General features: G+C 44.3%; 1 protein-coding gene across 1 annotated transcript in view; it reads left to right on the top strand.

The window, feature by feature from the left end:
• Nucleotides 1–17,656, top strand: part of LOC142258966 (uncharacterized) — a 56,450-nt gene that overhangs the window by 9,593 nt on the left and 29,201 nt on the right. The window contains exons 3-4 of the mRNA XM_075331510.1: nucleotides 618–1,927; nucleotides 3,959–3,963. Coding sequence (XP_075187625.1) covers nucleotides 618–1,927; nucleotides 3,959–3,963 — 1,315 coding nt within the window. The remainder of the gene's footprint in view (nucleotides 1–617; nucleotides 1,928–3,958; nucleotides 3,964–17,656) is intronic.

Genomic DNA, 17,656 nt, shown 5'->3' with positions numbered 1-17,656 from the left:
GATTTACCGATATCGCTCATAGGTCGATTTTTAGCAGTCACACGTACCCATCTCACAAACGACGCTACATCGTTCAGCGATATATTGTTTGACTATTGCGGTCGTGTGGACACCGTCACACAGCAATCCTCCCAACAATTTCGGCAATGACAGAGGCGTATAATTGTGTCCGCCTTATCAACCATGCCTGCGAAATCAGAACGCAGTTGGTACCACCAATCAGAGCGGAGGAGGCATGGAGCATTGCTCGTAACGACACGCCCGCGTCGCTGATGACGGACACACTAACGATGTTGTTTGAAACGACGAACAATAGTTTGAAACTGAACGACGTGTCAACGATCAACTATTTTTGCTATTTTTAAGATCGTTCGGAGTCGCTCATAGGTGTCACACGCAACGACGTCACTAACGACGACGGAAGTACGTCACGAAAACCGTGACCCTGACAACATATCGTCAGATAAATCGTAGCGCGTAACGGGACCGGAAGATGTCAAAATTGGACAACAGATTCAGAATACATTTTTTCCTCATTTAATTTCTGATGTTATGTTTTAAAAAAATAAATTTGCTTTCAAGATATTAAAAACTAATAACATTGTATTTATTTTTAGGAGATTACTGTATTTTGAGTTCGTATGGAAATCTATTATCTTCAGAATTTGAAACAGACAATCAAAGTGTCACACATGATACATATGAAGAGCATGCTGTTGTCCCAGATATACCTCCAGTCCTTCCTCGGAAAGCTCTATCATCTAATCTTTTCAAACAAGTCCAAAATTCTGATTCATTACAGAATTGTCAGCAAAATAAAAGTTACAGTAGGGATGTGGAATATGAAACTGCTCCTACAAGGGAGAAACCATTTTCATGTCCAGAGTGTGGGAAATGTTTTATTCAGAAATCACAACTTGTTCAGCACCAAAGATCTCACACAGGGGAGAAGCCATTTTCATGTTCAGAATGTGGGAAAAGTTTTATTCGGAAATCAGCTCTGGTTAGACATCAAAGATCTCACACAGGGGAGAAGCCATTTTCATGTTCAGAGTGTGGGAAATGTTTTATTTGGAATTCAGAACTTGTTGACCATCAAAGATATCACACAGGGGAGAAGCCATTTTCATGTTCAGAGTGTGGGAAATGTTTTAGTCAGAAATCACACCGTTTTCAGCATCAAAGATCTCACACAGGGAAGAAGCCATTTTCATGTTCAGAATGTGGGAAATGGTTTAGTCAGAAAGCACAACTTTTTCAGCATCAAAGATCTCACACAGGGGAGAAGCCATTTTCATGTTCAGAATGTGGGAAATGTTTTATTCGGAAATCAGCTCTGGTTAGACATCAAAGATGTCACACAGGGGATAAGCCATTTTCATGTTCAGAGTGTAGGAAATGTTTTATTTGGAATTCAGAACTTGTTCGCCATCAAAGATCTCACACAGAGGAGAAGTCATTTTCATGTTCAGAGTGTGGGAAATGTTTTATTCAGAAATCAGACCTTGTTAGACATCAGAAAAATCACACAGAGATTAAGCCGTTTTCATGTTCAGAATGTGGGAAATGTTTTATTCAGAAATCAGACCTTGTTAGACATCAGAACAATCACACAGGGGTGAAGCCATTTTCATGTTCAAAGTGTGGGAAATGTTTTAACTGGAAATCAGAACTTGTTGTACATCAAAGATGTCACACAGGGGAGAAGCCATTTTCATGTTCAGAATGTGGGAAATGTTTTATTCGGAAATCAGAGCTTGTTAAGCATCAAAGATCTCATACAGGGGAGAAGCCATTTTCATGCCTGGAATGTGGTAAATGTTTTACTAGGAAATCAACTCTTATTGACCATGGAAAACTTCACACAGGGGATAAACCATTTTCATGTTCTGAATGTGGAAAATGTTATTCTCAGAAATCAGATCTCGTTAAACATCTGAAAAGGCAACACAGAGAAGGAACCTTTTTCATGTTGTGAATATTTGAAATGTTTAATTGGTAAATCAATTCTTGTCGACCATGAGAAAACCCACACAGTAGAGGAGCCATTCTTGCATTTGGAATTTGGCAAATGTTTTTATCATTACTCAGGTCCTGTTGTCAGATGAGTCACTTGGGAGAAGGCATCATGATGTACTGTGAGTAAAAGGGTTTTATTGAAAAGTCAATTGCTCAAGTAAGACTTGGTCAGGGAATGCACCATTTTCTTTCTTTTCAAACTTACTGTATTATTATGATTATAAGATGCACTTAGGTTTTAGAGGAGGAAAATAGGAAAAAAATTGTAGCAAAAAACGTAGTCATGATGCACTGTTATGGGGGGTGGGGAATCTGCTGCTGACACTGTTATGGGGGTAATATCCCCCAATTCTGTACTATTATCCCCCATCCCGAGGCCCTTCCAGTTATGTGTCTCTGATTTTGGTGCATATTTCGTTCTTCCTGGTATATATGTTCCTCATCTTTCTCCCATCCTGGTATATATGGCCTTCATCCTGGGCTCATCCTGGTATATATGATCCCCATGCTGGTATATAAGGCCCTCACCCTGGTATACATGATCCTCATCCTGGTATGTATACCTCTCATCTTGGTATATATTGCAATCATCCTAATATATATGATCCCCATCCTAAGCCCATTTCAGAATATATGTCCCTTATCCTGGTATATATGATCCCAATCTTAGTATTTACAAGTGAAAATGGGCCCCCTTACCTCTTGGGCTGCAGGTTGCACCTGCCCCTGGCGTCATCCTGGTATAAATATCCCTCATCACACTGCAGAAATAAAAAAAATGATTATACTCACCATCCATCTGCTCTCCAGTGTGTGGTGTTGTCTTTGATGTTGGCAAGTGAATTCAGTGTATAAGCGTCGCATCGCATGACATCACTGCCATGCACCTGCAGTTACACGCAGATATCAGCTGCCGGAATATTCACTGCTCCCCACACCTGGGATTATTGGCTTGGGGACAAGTGAATTATTAAAAAGAAGTAATAGTCACTGCTCCCCACGCCCATAATGCCACACACCCCTCGATTTTCGCTTCAGTGTCTAGAGGTAGACAGGATTATGGGAGTGAGGAGCAGTGAATATTCACTTTTGTTATTAGCAGGCACACTGTTAGCCCCAGTGCTGGTTCCTGCCTCCTGTGACTCACTCCTCCAGCCACAGCCAGGAGCATTCGGACTATGAGACAACCCCCCTTCCTACACATTTTTTTTGGGGGGGAGGGGGGATGTGTCTCAAAGTACAAAAATTACAGGAATTGGTTAACAATTAGTAAAAGTAAAAAAAAGTACAATAGGCAAAATCACATATTCTAAAAGGGCAACAATTATTGTGAATCTGTCTGACCGCTTCCAGCACCACTCTCTTTCACTAAACTTCTCTTACATTTCAGAATAAAAAATGTCAAAAGTCACAAAATGTTTGAACAACTAAGGTGTGTTGCACAAAATGAGTGACTTTTACACAATAGTTTGTAGCACAATGTGTTTGATGACTTTCCCTTTAAATAGTGCTTATCATCACAAAATATATATCATGGGATCCTTTATCAAGAATGCCTCAAAAAAAACAAAACATAGAACTGCCGCTCAGAGAGAGCTGGAAATTACCTTGTTAAAGTTAGAGGCAGCAAAGCAATCATATCCCACTATCCATCTTACCAAACGTATAACAGATATTACATTTCAACTACAAACTTTGCTGACAACAAAAACGGAGAGAGCACTAAGATGGACGCAAGCGACATACTACAAACTTTCCAATAAAATAGATAAACTATTAGCAAGAAAACTTTGTGATTAGGAAAGGATTAACTCAGTATACACATTAAACAACAATCAGGGAGGCCAAACCTCCAAACCTGATAGAGTATACCGGTTATTTAATAACTTTTATCAATCTTTATATACCCAGCCAGCACCTGCTACCCCAAATGCGATAGATAGTGTCGCGGGCGGAGGGGCATGCTCGGGTCCGGGGCTTCTGCTGCTGCTGCTCGGTGACTCGAGCGGTGGGCCGGACCCGGGGACTCGAGCAGCGCTCCTCACCCGTGAGTGAAAAGGGATGGTTTGTTTGGGGAGATAGTTCGTGACGCCACCCACGGGACGTGGTGATGATGGCACCACCGCTGCTGGTGACGGGGATCCCGGGAGCGATGGTAGGGAGCAGCTAGGGTGTTGTCCCCTCCGTGGGTAGGGGTTGGTGTTCCCGGGGCCCGGGTGATGATACGGGACGGCTGGATAGCTGGGATGCAGGGTTGCAGAGGCGGCGCGGCGCGGTGCCGGATGGCACTGTTGTACTCACTCAGACAGAAAGTCACAAAGTCTCTGGTAAACCAAACGGCCGGATGGACGGGTCCCGCAGCCGGCTGCAGTGTCTTTGCTCTCCCAGGACAGGTGATGGTGGCTGTCTTTCCCTGCACCTGTGTAGAATGTGTTGACTCTGATGGTTTCCCAATGGTAGTCCGCTCCCCAGCGTATTGGTACCATAAGAGCCCTTTTGCCCGCAGGCTCTGGCCCTTGGATCTCTAGCCTGTGGCGGTGGCTGTATATTCTCACGGTGTGGACTGTTGCCTTCTAGCGGGACTTGGGTGTTAGGAAACCCCTGGGGTTCCGGTCACTTTCAGATAGACTTTGCAAACCTAGTCGGGGTCCGATAGCCCTGCCTGTGTGCTTAACTTCACTCCGCTCCCCGGTTCGGTACCGGTGGGCCACCGCCCAACCCCGGTCCTACGGTTCCGCAGAGATCCGCTAACTCCTGCAGACGGCCACCACCATCTGCCGACCTTGCTGTCAGTGCCTGGGCTGTTACCCAGGCACACGTACACGTTTTACTCCTCTCACTTTCACCTCCAAAACGAATCTGACTCCTTTTCCCGCTTCCAGGCCTGTGAACTCCTTGGTGGGTGGGGCCAACTGCCTGGCTCCACCCCACCTGGTGTGGACATCAGCCCCTGGAGGGAGGCAACAAGGTGACTGGTGTAACTGTCTAGGGAAGGTGGTGTGTGTGGTGTTATGTCTGTGACTACCTGGCTAGTCCAGGGCGTCACAATAGCTTTTTAAACTCCATAAATCTTCCTACCCTTACCTCGAATTTCTCAGCAACACTTTAAGCTAGAGTCACTAATGAAGAGTTCGAGGAAATGGTTAAAAAGTTAAAACCTCACAAAGCCCCCAGCCCGGATGGACTCTCAGCAGTTTATTATAAGAAATTCATTCACATTTTGAAACCCCATATTATAAACATATGTAATTACATGCTTGAAGGTAAAGCGATGCCCCTGGAATTTCTCTTAGCACATATAACTGTTTTACCAAAACCCAAAAAAAGACCCCCTGCAGGTGAAAAACTACAGGCTTATATCACTTTTGAATGTTGACCTGAAGCTCTTTACCTCTCTTTTGGCTAGTAGAATTAATCGAGGACTACAAGCACTTATACCTCCAGACCAAGTCGGATTCATCCCGTTTTGCCAGGCACCAGACAACATCCGTAAGAATCTCAATATAATTCAACATGCCAGTAAGTCCAAATCGTCAATACTCCTTCTCGCCCTAGATATAGAAAAAACCTTTACCTCGGTAATGTGGCCATACCTACAGTGCCTACAAGTAGTATTCAACCCCCTGCAGATTTAGCAGGTTTGATAAGATGCAAATAAGTTAGAGCCTGCAAACTTCAAACAAGAGCAGGATTTATTAACAGATGCATAAATCTTACAAACCAACAAGTTATGTTGCTCAGTTAAATTTTAATACATTTTCAACATAAAAGTGTGGGTCAATTATTATTCAACCCCTAGGTTTAATAATTTGTGGAATAACCCTTGTTTGCAATTACAGCTAATAATCATCTTTTATAAGACCTGATCAGGCTGGCATAGGTCTCTGGAGTTATCTTGGCCCACTCCTCCATGCAGATCTTCTCCAAGTTATCTAGGTTCTTTGGGTGTCTCATGTGGACTTTAATCTTGAGCTCCTTCCACAAGTTTTCAATTGGGTTAAGGTCAGGAGACTGACTAGGCCACTGCAACACCTTGATTTTTTCCCTCTTGAACCAGGCCTTGGTTTTCTTGGCTGTGTGCTTTGGGTCGTTGTCTTGTTGGAAGATGAAATGACGACCCATCTTAAGATCCTTGATGGAGGAGCGGAGGTTCTTGGCCAAAATCTCCAGGTAGGCCGTGCTATCCATCTGCCCATGGATGCGGACCAGATGGCCAGGCCCCTTGGCTGAGAAACAGCCCCACAGCATGATGCTGCCACCACCATGCTTGACTGTAGGGATGGTATTCTTGGGGTCGTATGCAGTGCCATCCAGTCTCCAAACGTCACGTGTGTGGTTGGCACCAAAGATCTCGATCTTGGTCTCATCAGACCAGAGAACCTTGAACCAGTCTGTCTCAGAGTCCTCCAAGTGATCATGAGCAAACTGTAGACGAGCCTTGACATGACGATTTGCAAGTAAAGGTACCTGGAACGGAGACCATTGTGGTGGAGTACGTTACTTATGGTATTGACTGAAACCAATGTCCCCACTGCCATGAGATATTCCCGGAGCTCCTTCCTTGTTGTCCTTGGGTTAGCCTTGACTCTTTGGACAAGCCTGGCCTCGGCACGGGTGGAAACTTTCAAAGGCTGTCCAGGCTGTGGAAGGCTAACAGTAGTTCCATAAGCCTTCCACTTCCGGATGATGCTGCCAACAGTGGAGACAGGTAGGCCCAACTCCTTGGAAAGGGTTTTGTACCCCTTGCCAGCCTTGCGACCCTCCACGATCTTGTCTCTGATGGCCTTGGAATGCTCCTTTATCTTTCCCATGCTGACCATGTATGAGTGCTGTTCACAAGTTTGGGGAGGGTCTTAATTAGTCAGAAAAGGCTGGAAAAATAGATAATTAATCCAAACATGTGAAGCTCATCATTCTTTGTGCCTGAAATACTTCTTAATACTTTAGGGGAACCAAACAGAATTCTTGTGGTTTGAGGGGTTGAATAATAAATGACCCTCTGAATAAACTTTTCACAATTTAAAAAAAGAAATAACATTCTTTTTTGCTGCATTTCACACTTCTAGGCTGATCTACAGTCCAAAGGTCACAATGCCAAGTTAATTCCGAATGTGTAAACCTGCTAAATCTGCAGGGGGTTGAATACTACTTGTAGGCACTGTATATAGGGTGTTGGCTAGATTAGAGTTCACTGAGAACTTCATCCGAACTATACATGTTCTGTATGACAACCCCGCGGCGTACCTAAAACTCCCCACCACTAGCCCACAACCGATACGCATTGGACGGGGTACCAGACAGGGGTGTCCATTATCATCGGCCCTGTTTGCAATAGCGATGGGTGATTCAATAACTTGAAAACTATAGTAGCATACATTTTTTTTTACAAGAAATAGTTGATACCTGATTTTCTGATCCCATTTGGGGGAGATACTTTGAAAATAGCATAATGTCATTGTATCAAGAAATGTAACCATATAATGCTTTGATTTATTTGTCAATGATTTGAATGACTCAATAAAAATCTGTTGAAACTAAAATAAATATTTACATGAAAAATTTGTAATAAGAAATTGATTTTGTAAGTCTTATTTTCATTTATTTTGAGGTATTGCCTTATTTAACATAGTTACCTAAATGGTCAGAAAAAGTGATGTCAAACCGAAGGTTATTTTCGGATTCAGTGCACCCAAAAACATAAGGATTACGTGGAAAAAAAACCCCATCTCTTGAAAAAACATTTTTTCCAGACCTATGTTATGGATCCTTTTTCTACATTTAAAACAAAATATGCTCTCCTCATAATAAAAGCTTTTGAGAAAGCAATCTTAGGCGGGCTTTGCACACTACGACATCGCAGGTGCGATGTCGGTGGGGTCAAATCGATAGTGACGCACATACGGCGTCACTGGCGATGTCGTAGTGTGTAAAACCTTTTTGATACGATTAACGAGCGCAAAAGCGTCGTTATCGTATCATCGGTGTATGGTCCGACATTTCCATATATGCCGGTGCAGCGACGGTACGATGTTGTTCCTCGTTCCTGCGGCATCACACATCGCTGTGTGCGAAGCCACAGGAGCGAGGAACATCTCCTACCTGCGTCCCGGCTGCAATGAGAGCAAGGAGGTGGGTGGGATGTTTACATCCTGCTCACCTCCGCCCCCTCCGCTTCAATTGGCCGCCTGCCGTGTGACGTCGCTATGACACCGCACGACCCGCCCCCTTAGTAAGGAGGCGGGTCGCCGGCCAGAGCGACGTCGCATGGCAGGTGAGTGCATGTGAAGTTGGCGTAGCGATAACATTCGCTACGCCAGCAATCACAAGAGATCGCCGCTGCGACAGGGGCGGGGACTATCGCGCTCGGCATCGCAAGCATCTGCTTGCGATGTCGCAGCGTGCAAAGTAGCCCTTAAAGAGAAGCAACCACCATCCAACATATTGTATAACGATTTAGAGCAGACATCAGCTAGAGTGATTGTAATCTACGATAAGTAGTATTATTTTCCAAAATGTCATATTCTCATTTTTTATGTAAAGAGGCATCCAATAGCACTATACATCCTGCCTTGTCTGACTTACGTATAACCAAATAGTTGTTATTTTCTTCTTCATTTTCAGAATTAAATTGATTTTTTCTTAAATTATCTAATTTTTATTTTTATTGGAGGAGACATAACGGTGCAGAGCCAACTGGTCCTTTTCTATCATATTCTGGAACATGTGTAATGATGGTACGCGAGATGTTACTGGATAATAATGAGGGTTTGAGATCTTTAGTTTTACATCATGATCCCCACCAATTCTTCCAAATTACGATCCTCCTCCATTTAGTTTAGCATTACAATGTTCTTCTGTTCAGAGAAGGAGAATCCTTCCAATTCATTAAAGGTTGTAAATTTATTACTAGAGTAATTCTGACCTGAAACCTTTCTATCCTCAACAAACAAAATGCCACTGACAAAATTTAAGCCCCTGTCCAGGACTTCAATCTGCTCAACCGATAAGACTGTGGGTGTCAAAACCAAAACACTATGTCACCCCAGAGCGTACAGACACTCAGCGTGCAGCCTAACACTAGGGTAACAACGCGAATGGTAAAAAAAAGAAGGCCCTGATGATGGGGAGAGGGGACACCTCCTGCAACTCGCCTGAGTCTGTACCCTATGCTCCCTAACGTCTCTATACGGGTGCTTCCCCCCGTTATCATCATGTGCCTAGGCCTTTGCTAAGCCTGGCTAGTGAGAAGGTTGGCGAGAGCAGTAGTCTCACCATTGCAATACTACAACACATAGGTAAATGAGACAGAGGGAAAATAGACACAAAAAGGAAAAAGACTTCAAACTCTTCCAATGCAGCTAAACACCACAGCTGCAATAGTCACAATTCCTCAGCTTCTTCCAGAGACAGACTCCTTTCAAAGACGTCAGCATGGAATGAGAATCTATAACTGGCATCAGATGGTAAAATAAATTACTTTTTATATTGAAGGGGAGTGGTCACAAAAGAGATGCACCTGAGTTTAAGGCTACAAAGCATAGCCAGATTGGAAAGCGTTTTTAACCCTTACAGCATTAAAACAAAGTAGATTGACTCAAATAATGTTGTAGACCTATGAACAATAAGTTGCTGTGACCTTCTGATCCCAGAGTCACCAGAGGTCTCCCCAGAGCGGGACACACTCATGACACATTATCCATAAATTCATTCATAGTCAAGTTCATTTTTTCTTGTTCCGTATTGGAGATCTTCTCATATCCTTCTTATTGGTTCTCCTTTTTCGCTTTCTTTTTCTGAATCCTGAATTTCTCTGAATGATGTATTAGAATGAACATTTTCTCTTTAAATTATCAAGATTACAGTCTGAGGCCCTGTGCGCACTTACTGGATTTTGCCGCGGATTTTCTGCGGATTTGCTGCATGTTTTGCTGCAGAAAATGTTCATAACATCTCTGCAGTGATTCACCAGCAAAACCTATGGGAAAAAAAAATCCTGTGCGCACTAGGCAGAATTTGACTTCTTTTCCGCACGTCGCTGCGGGATTTCACTCCATTGACTGCCATGTAATCGTGAAATCCGCAGGGAATAACGCAGGCAGCAAATTCTGTGCGGTTCATTGCGTTTTCCTGCGTTATTCCCTGCGGTATTTCGCGGTTTACCTGCGGTAACGTACATCGCTTGCCTGCGGTTTTGCAGGGAAGTGATGTCATGACAGGAAGAGGAAGCGGAGCAGAGCGTAAACACACACAGATCACACTCACACAGACATCACAGACATAGAACACAGACACAGACATATAAAATACACATAGAAAGCGAACGGAAATATAGAAAAAAAACACGTGGGCTCCGCTGTATATTTACCGTCCAGCCGAGGTAAGCACACAGTGGCGGCCCAGTATTCTCAGGCTGGGGAGGGAGAGGGGCAGGGTTAATGTCCCCCACCTCCCTCCCACCTCCCGCAGCCGAGAATATCAGCCGCAGCTGCCCCGGGACTGTCGCATCCATTATGCGGCAGTACCGGAGTGTCCCCAGCTCTTCCTGCTGTCGTGATGCAGTGGCAGTCAGGGTAATACAAGGAGTTAATGGCGGCGGATCGCCGCCACTAAGTCCAGGCTTGATCATGGCAGCGTCTATGGGACAGCTGACATGATCAACCCGTAAGTAAAGTGAAAAAACACACACACCGAAAAATCCTTTATTTTAAATAAAACACAAATAAGCCTCGTTCATCCTTTTATTAACCCCTCCTGAAACAAAGCTCCGACGTAATCCACAGCTCCGGCGTAATCCACAGGTCCTGCACTGCTTACATCCATCTGCGACTGACACTCTCACAGAGCTGTATGCAGCCTCGCAGCGAGACAGCAGAGGTAACCACAGGGCATTTCCCACGGCCGGTAATGTGAACTAACTACCGACCGTGAGAATTGCAGCAATCTGTCCTCTATCCCTCTATCTATCTATCCCTCTATCTATCCCTCTATCTATCTATCTATCTATCTATCTGTCCCTCTATCTATCTATCTATCTATCTATCTATCTATCCCTCTATCTATCTATCTCTATCCCTCTATCTATCTATCTGTCACTCTATCTATCTATCTATCTATCTATCTATCTATCCCTCTATCTATCTATCCCTCTATCTATCTATCTATCTATCCCTCTATCTATCTATCCCTCTATCTATCTATCTATCTATCTATCTATCTATCTATGTATCTATCTATCTGTCCCTCTATCTATCTGTCCCTCTATCTATCGATCTATCTATTCATGTATCTATCTATCTATCTATCTATCTATCTATCCCTCTATCTATCTATCCCTCTATCTATCTATCTATCTATCTGTCCCTCTATCTATCTATCTATCTATCTGTCCCTCTATCTATCGATCTATCTATCCATGTATCTATCTATCTATCTATCTATCTGTCCCTCTATCTATCTATCTATCTATTCCTCTATCTATCTATCCCTCTATCTATCCCTCTATCTATCTATCTGTCCCTCTATCTATCTATCCCTCTATCTATCTATCTATCTATCCCTCTATCTATCTATCCCTCTATCTATCTATCTATCTGTCCCTCTATCTATCTGTCCCTCTATCTATCGATCTATCTATTCATGTATCTATCTATCTATCTATCTATCTATCTATCCCTCTATCTATCTATCCCTCTATCTATCTATCTATCTATCTATCTGTCCCTCTATCTATCTATCTATCTGTCCCTCTATCTATCGATCTATCTATCCATGTATCTATCTATCTATCTATCTATCTATCTATCTATCTATCTGTCCCTCTATCTATCTATCTATCTATCTATCTTATCTATCCCTCTATCTATCTATCCCTCTATCTATCTATCTGTCCCTCTATCTATCTATCTATCTATCTATCTATCTGTCCCTCTATCTATCGATCTATCTATCCATGTATCTATCTATCTATCTGTCCCTCTATCTATCTATCTATCTATCTATCTGTCCCTCTATCTATCTATCTATCTGTCCATCTATCTATCTATCTAGCTATCCCTCTATCTATCTATCCCTCTATCTATCTATCTGTCCCTCTATCTATCTATCTATCTATCTGTCCCTCTATCTATCTATCTATCTGTCCCTCTATCTATCTATCTGTCCATCTATCTATCTATCTATCTATCTATCCCTCTATCCATCTATCTGTTCCTCTATCTATCTATCTATCTATCTATCTGTCCCTCTATCTATCTATCTATCTATCTGTCCCTCTATCTATCTATCTGTCCATCTATCTATCTATCTATCTATCTATCTATCTATCTATCCCTCTATCCATCTATCTGTTCCTCTATCTATCTATCTATCTGTTCCTCTATCTATCTATCTATCTAGCTATCCCTCTATCCCTCTATCTAACCTCTATCTATCTATCTGTCCCTCTATCTATCTATCTATCTATCTATCTATCTATCCCTCTATCTATCTGTCCCTCTATCTATCTATCTATCTGTCCCTCTATCTATCTATCTATCTGTCCCTCTATCTATCTATCTATCTGTCCCTCTATCTATCTATCTATCTGTCCCTCTATCTATCTATCTATCTATCTATCTATCTATCCCTCTATCTATCTGTCCCTCTATCTATCTATCTATCTGTCCCTCTATCTATCTATCTATCTGTCCCTCTATCTATCTATCTATCTATCCCTCCCTCTATCTATCTATCTGTCCCTCTATTCTTCTATCTGTCTTTATTTATCTATCTATCTCAGAAGGAAATGATTTTTTTTTTCTTTTTCAATGTGCTTTATTGCATTGAATGCAGTAAAGCACATGTACCAACCCGCACGCGGAAAAACCGCGGCAATACCGCGAACAATACCGCGGTAAAACCGTGGCAAACCGCATGCGGTTTTCGGGTGCGGTTTGCTGTGTTTTTTTTACCGCGGGTGCGGTAATCTTTCAATGGCTGCGGAATTTTCTTGAGAAAATTCCATTTTCCAGTGTGCACATAGCCTGAAGATTCCAGATCTGTAGATTTTTGCAGCGTCCGTGCAATGGTTATTGTGAGAGGTTTTCTTTAAGATTCAGGCTATGTGCGCACGTTGCGTTTTTTCTTGCGTTTCCGCAGCGTTTTGAGCTGCAGCGTTTTAATGGAAAAATGCAGGTGTTTTGATTTCCAAGCAAATTCTATGGGAAATAGGCAGATTCTGTGCGCACTACGCGTCCAAAAACGCAGAGTTTTTTTGTGACAAAAATTTGTCAAAATCTCCGCGTTTGAAGAAGCAACATGTCAATTGTTTTGTGCGTTTTGGTAACATTGAAGTCAATGACAGTTGTGAAGATGCATCCAAAATCAAAAGTCAAGCAATTTACATGCAGTTTTGATGCAGAATGCATGCTTTTTTGTCAAAATGTAAGCATGCGTTTTTGGTATTATAGTGAGGTCAAGAGGTTTCCTTTTTCCCTCACATTCAGTCCAACTCTAAAAAAAGAGTCAAACAATAAGATAAATTTATTTTTAACATAAATCTTAAATCTCAATAATCGTTTTATGAAAATTATCATTATAGTGTATGATTTAAAGCATGATTTTTTTTTTCCTTTTTTCCTAGTGTTTGAATGTTCAAACTTTATTTAGTAGTGTCTTTGTCTTGAAAACTCATCCCATTTTAAGCACTGAAAAAGCATGAAAAACGCGGTCAATATGCGGCAAAAACTGAAGAAAAACGCATGCATTTTTCCTGCATTGTTGTGGTCACAAAGAAATTTGACATTGACAAATTCTGCCAGAGGATGCGTTTTTTCTGCAAGTTACAGGACGCAACGTGCGCACATGGCCTTACTTCTGTGAAAGAAGGTGTTTGCCCGACATTGCGCTATGAGCCAAATATCTATCATGGTGCAGAGAAAGGCGGCAATCGCTCTCCCCTAGAAGTGGGACTCCTGGGACAAACAGGGGACAAATGTGGAGTGGGAAAATGTGTGATCAGTGTTGGACAGAAATAAACTCCATTTTAGTATCGGTTATTACTGATGTTGTGCTCTGATCTGGAAGAACAGGAATTGTGAGCACTTTGGGAATGTCACAGAATGGATTGATAAAGGTGTAACTAGATTATACCCATTATTTAGAGGAATGTGATATGTACATTGTGTAATGTTCAGCAGAGATTTGGGCAACAGAAGAATGACCTTCACTATCTGCAATTATTATTTTACTCAATAAAGGATGAAAATAAATTATATTCACTGATAAAGGGGAGAATAGATCAATAGAAAACTAATCAATAGATGTAAGGGGAAGAAAGATTCAGAGTTGTCACAATTTAATCATACACACGCGGCTCCGCTCCGTACACCTCATACACACACGGCTCCGCTCCGTACACCTCATACACACACGGCTCTGCTCTGTACACCTCGTACACACACGGCTCCGCTCCGTACACCTCGTACACACACGGCTCCGCTCCGTACACCTCGTACACATGCAGCTCCGCTCCGTACACCTCATACACACGCAGCTCTGCTCCGTACACCTCGTACACACACGGCTCTGCTCTGTACACCTCGTACACACACGGCTCCGCTCCGTACACCTCGTACACACACGGCTCCGCTCCGTACACCTCGTACACATGCAGCTCCGCTCCGTACACCTCGTACACACGCAGCTCTGCTCCGTACACCTCGTACACACGCGGCTCCGCTCCGTACACCTCATACACACACGGCTCCGCTCCATACACCTCGTACACACACGGCTCCGCTCCATACACCTCGTACACACGCGGCTCCGCTCCGTACACCTCGTACACACACGGCTCCGCTCCATACACCTCGTACACACGCAGCTCTGCTCCGTACACCTCGTACACACACGGCTCTGCTCCGTACACCTCGTACACACACGGCTCTGCTCCGTACACCTCGTACACACACGGCTCCGCTCCGTACACCTCGTACACACACGGCTCTGCTACATCCACACTGTAAACCCCTCCTGACCCCACACATAAACTTCCCCTCATCCAGCACCATGACAACCAGCACAGCAGAGTCCTGCATACACTGAGGAGCTGACCATGTGACCCTGACTCCTCCCCTCCATGTGACATCATCACAGGTCCTGTAAGCACAGAGCAGCCATATATCTAGTGTGCGGCTCTGCAGGTGGAGGTAGGTGCAGGGTATTATATATCTAGTGTGCGGCTCTGCAGGTGGAGGTAGGTGCAGGGTATTATATATCTAGTGTGCGGCTCTGCAGGTGGAGGTAGGTGCAGGGTGTTATATATCTAGTGTGCGGCTCTGCAGGTGGAGGTAGGTGCAGGGTATTATATATCTAGTGTGCGGCTCTGCAGGTGGAGGTAGGTGCAGGTTATTATATATCTAGTGTGCGGCTCTGCAGGTGGAGGTAGGTGCAGGGTATTATATATCTAGTGTGCGGCTCTGCAGGTGGAGGTAGGTGCAGGTTATTATATATCTAGTGTGCGGCTCTGCAGGTGGAGGTAGGTGCAGGGTATTATATATCTAGTGTGCGGCTCTGCAGGTGGAGGTAGGTGCAGGGTATTATATATCTAGTGTGCGGCTCTGCAGGTGGAGGTAGGTGCAGGGTATTATATATCTAGTGTGCGGCTCTGCAGGTGGAGGTAGGTGCAGGGTATTATATATCTAGTGTGCGGCTCTGCAGGTGGAGGTAGGTGCAGGGTATTATATATCTAGTGTGCGGCTCTGCAGGTGGAGGTAGGTGCAGGGTATTATATATCTAGTGTGCGGCTCTGCAGGTGGAGGTAGGTGCAGGGTATTATATATCTAGTGTGCGGCTCTGCAGGTGGAGGTAGGTGCAGGGTATTATATATCTAGTGTGCGGCTCTGCAGGTGGAGGTAGGTGCAGGGTATTATATATCTAGTGTGCGGCTCTGCAGGTGGAGGTAGGTGCAGGGTATTATATATCTAGTGTGCGGCTCTGCAGGTGGAGGTAGGTGCAGGGTATTATATATCTAGTGTGCGGCTCTGCAGGTGGAGGTAGGTGCAGGGTATTATATATCTAGTGTGCGGCTCTGCAGGTGGAGGTAGGTGCAGGGTATTATATATCTAGTGTGCGGCTCTGCAGGTGGAGGTAGGTGCAGGGTATTATATATCTAGTGTGCGGCTCTGCAGGTGGAGGTAGGTGCAGGGTATTATATATCTAGTGTGCGGCTCTGCAGGTGGAGGTAGGTGCAGGGTATTATATATCTAGTGTGCGGCTCTGCAGGTGGAGGTAGGTGCAGGGTATTATATATCTAGTGTGCGGCTCTGCAGGTGGAGGTAGGTGCAGGGTATTATATATCTAGTGTGCGGCTCTGCAGGTGGAGGTAGGTGCAGGGTATTATATATCTAGTGTGCGGCTCTGCAGGTGGAGGTAGGTGCAGGGTATTATATATCTAGTGTGCGGCTCTGCAGGTGGAGGTAGGTGCAGGGTATTATATATCTAGTGTGCGGCTCTGCAGGTGGAGGTAGGTGCAGGGTATTATATATCTAGTGTGCGGCTCTGCAGGTGGAGGTAGGTGCAGGGTATTATATATCCAGTGTGCGGCTCTGCAGGTGGAGGTAGGTGCAGGGTATTATATATCTAGTGTGCGGCTCTGCAGGTGGAGGTAGGTGCAGGGTATTATATATCTAGTGTGCGGCTCTGCAGGTGGAGGTAGGTGCAGGGTATTATATATCTAGTGTGCGGCTCTGCAGGTGGAGGTAGGTGCAGGGTATTATATATCTAGTGTGCGGCTCTGCAGGTGGAGGTAGGTGCAGGGTATTATATATCTAGTGTGCGGCTCTGCAGGTGGAGGTAGGTGCAGGGTATTATATATCTAGTGTGCGGCTCTGCAGGTGGAGGTAGGTGCAGGGTATTATATATCTAGTGTGCGGCTCTGCAGGTGGAGGTAGGTGCAGGGTATTATATATCTAGTGTGCGGCTCTGCAGGTGGAGGTAGGTGCAGGGTATTATATATCTAGTGTGCGGCTCTGCAGGTGGAGGTAGGTGCAGGGTATTATATATCTAGTGTGCGGCTCTGCAGGTGGAGGTAGGTGCAGGGTATTATATATCTAGTGTGCGGCTCTGCAGGTGGAGGTAGGTGCAGGGTATTATATATCTAGTGTGCGGCTCTGCAGGTGGAGGTAGGTGCAGGGTATTATATATCTAGTGTGCGGCTCTGCAGGTGGAGGTAGGTGCAGGGTATTATATATCTAGTGTGCGGCTCTGCAGGTGGAGGTAGGTGCAGGGTATTATATATCCAGTGTGCGGCTCTGCAGGTGGAGGTAGGTGCAGGGTATTATATATCTAGTGTGCGGCTCTGCAGGTGGAGGTAGGTGCAGGGTATTATATATCTAGTGTGCGGCTCTGCAGGTGGAGGTAGGTGCAGGGTATTATATATCTAGTGTGCGGCTCTGCAGGTGGAGGTAGGTGCAGGGTATTATATATCTAGTGTGCGGCTCTGCAGGTGGAGGTAGGTGCAGGGTATTATATATCTAGTGTGCGGCTCTGCAGGTGGAGGTAGGTGCAGGGTATTATATATCTAGTGTGCGGCTCTGCAGGTGGAGGTAGGTGCAGGGTATTATATATCTAGTGTGCGGCTCTGCAGGTGGAGGTAGGT

This window comes from Anomaloglossus baeobatrachus (genome assembly GCF_048569485.1).
Source record: "Anomaloglossus baeobatrachus isolate aAnoBae1 chromosome 5 unlocalized genomic scaffold, aAnoBae1.hap1 SUPER_5_unloc_2, whole genome shotgun sequence".
In the NCBI taxonomy this organism is placed as follows: domain Eukaryota; kingdom Metazoa; phylum Chordata; class Amphibia; order Anura; family Aromobatidae; genus Anomaloglossus; species Anomaloglossus baeobatrachus.
Note: the sequence above shows the minus strand (reverse complement) of the source record. Positions and strands in the feature narration are given on the sequence as shown.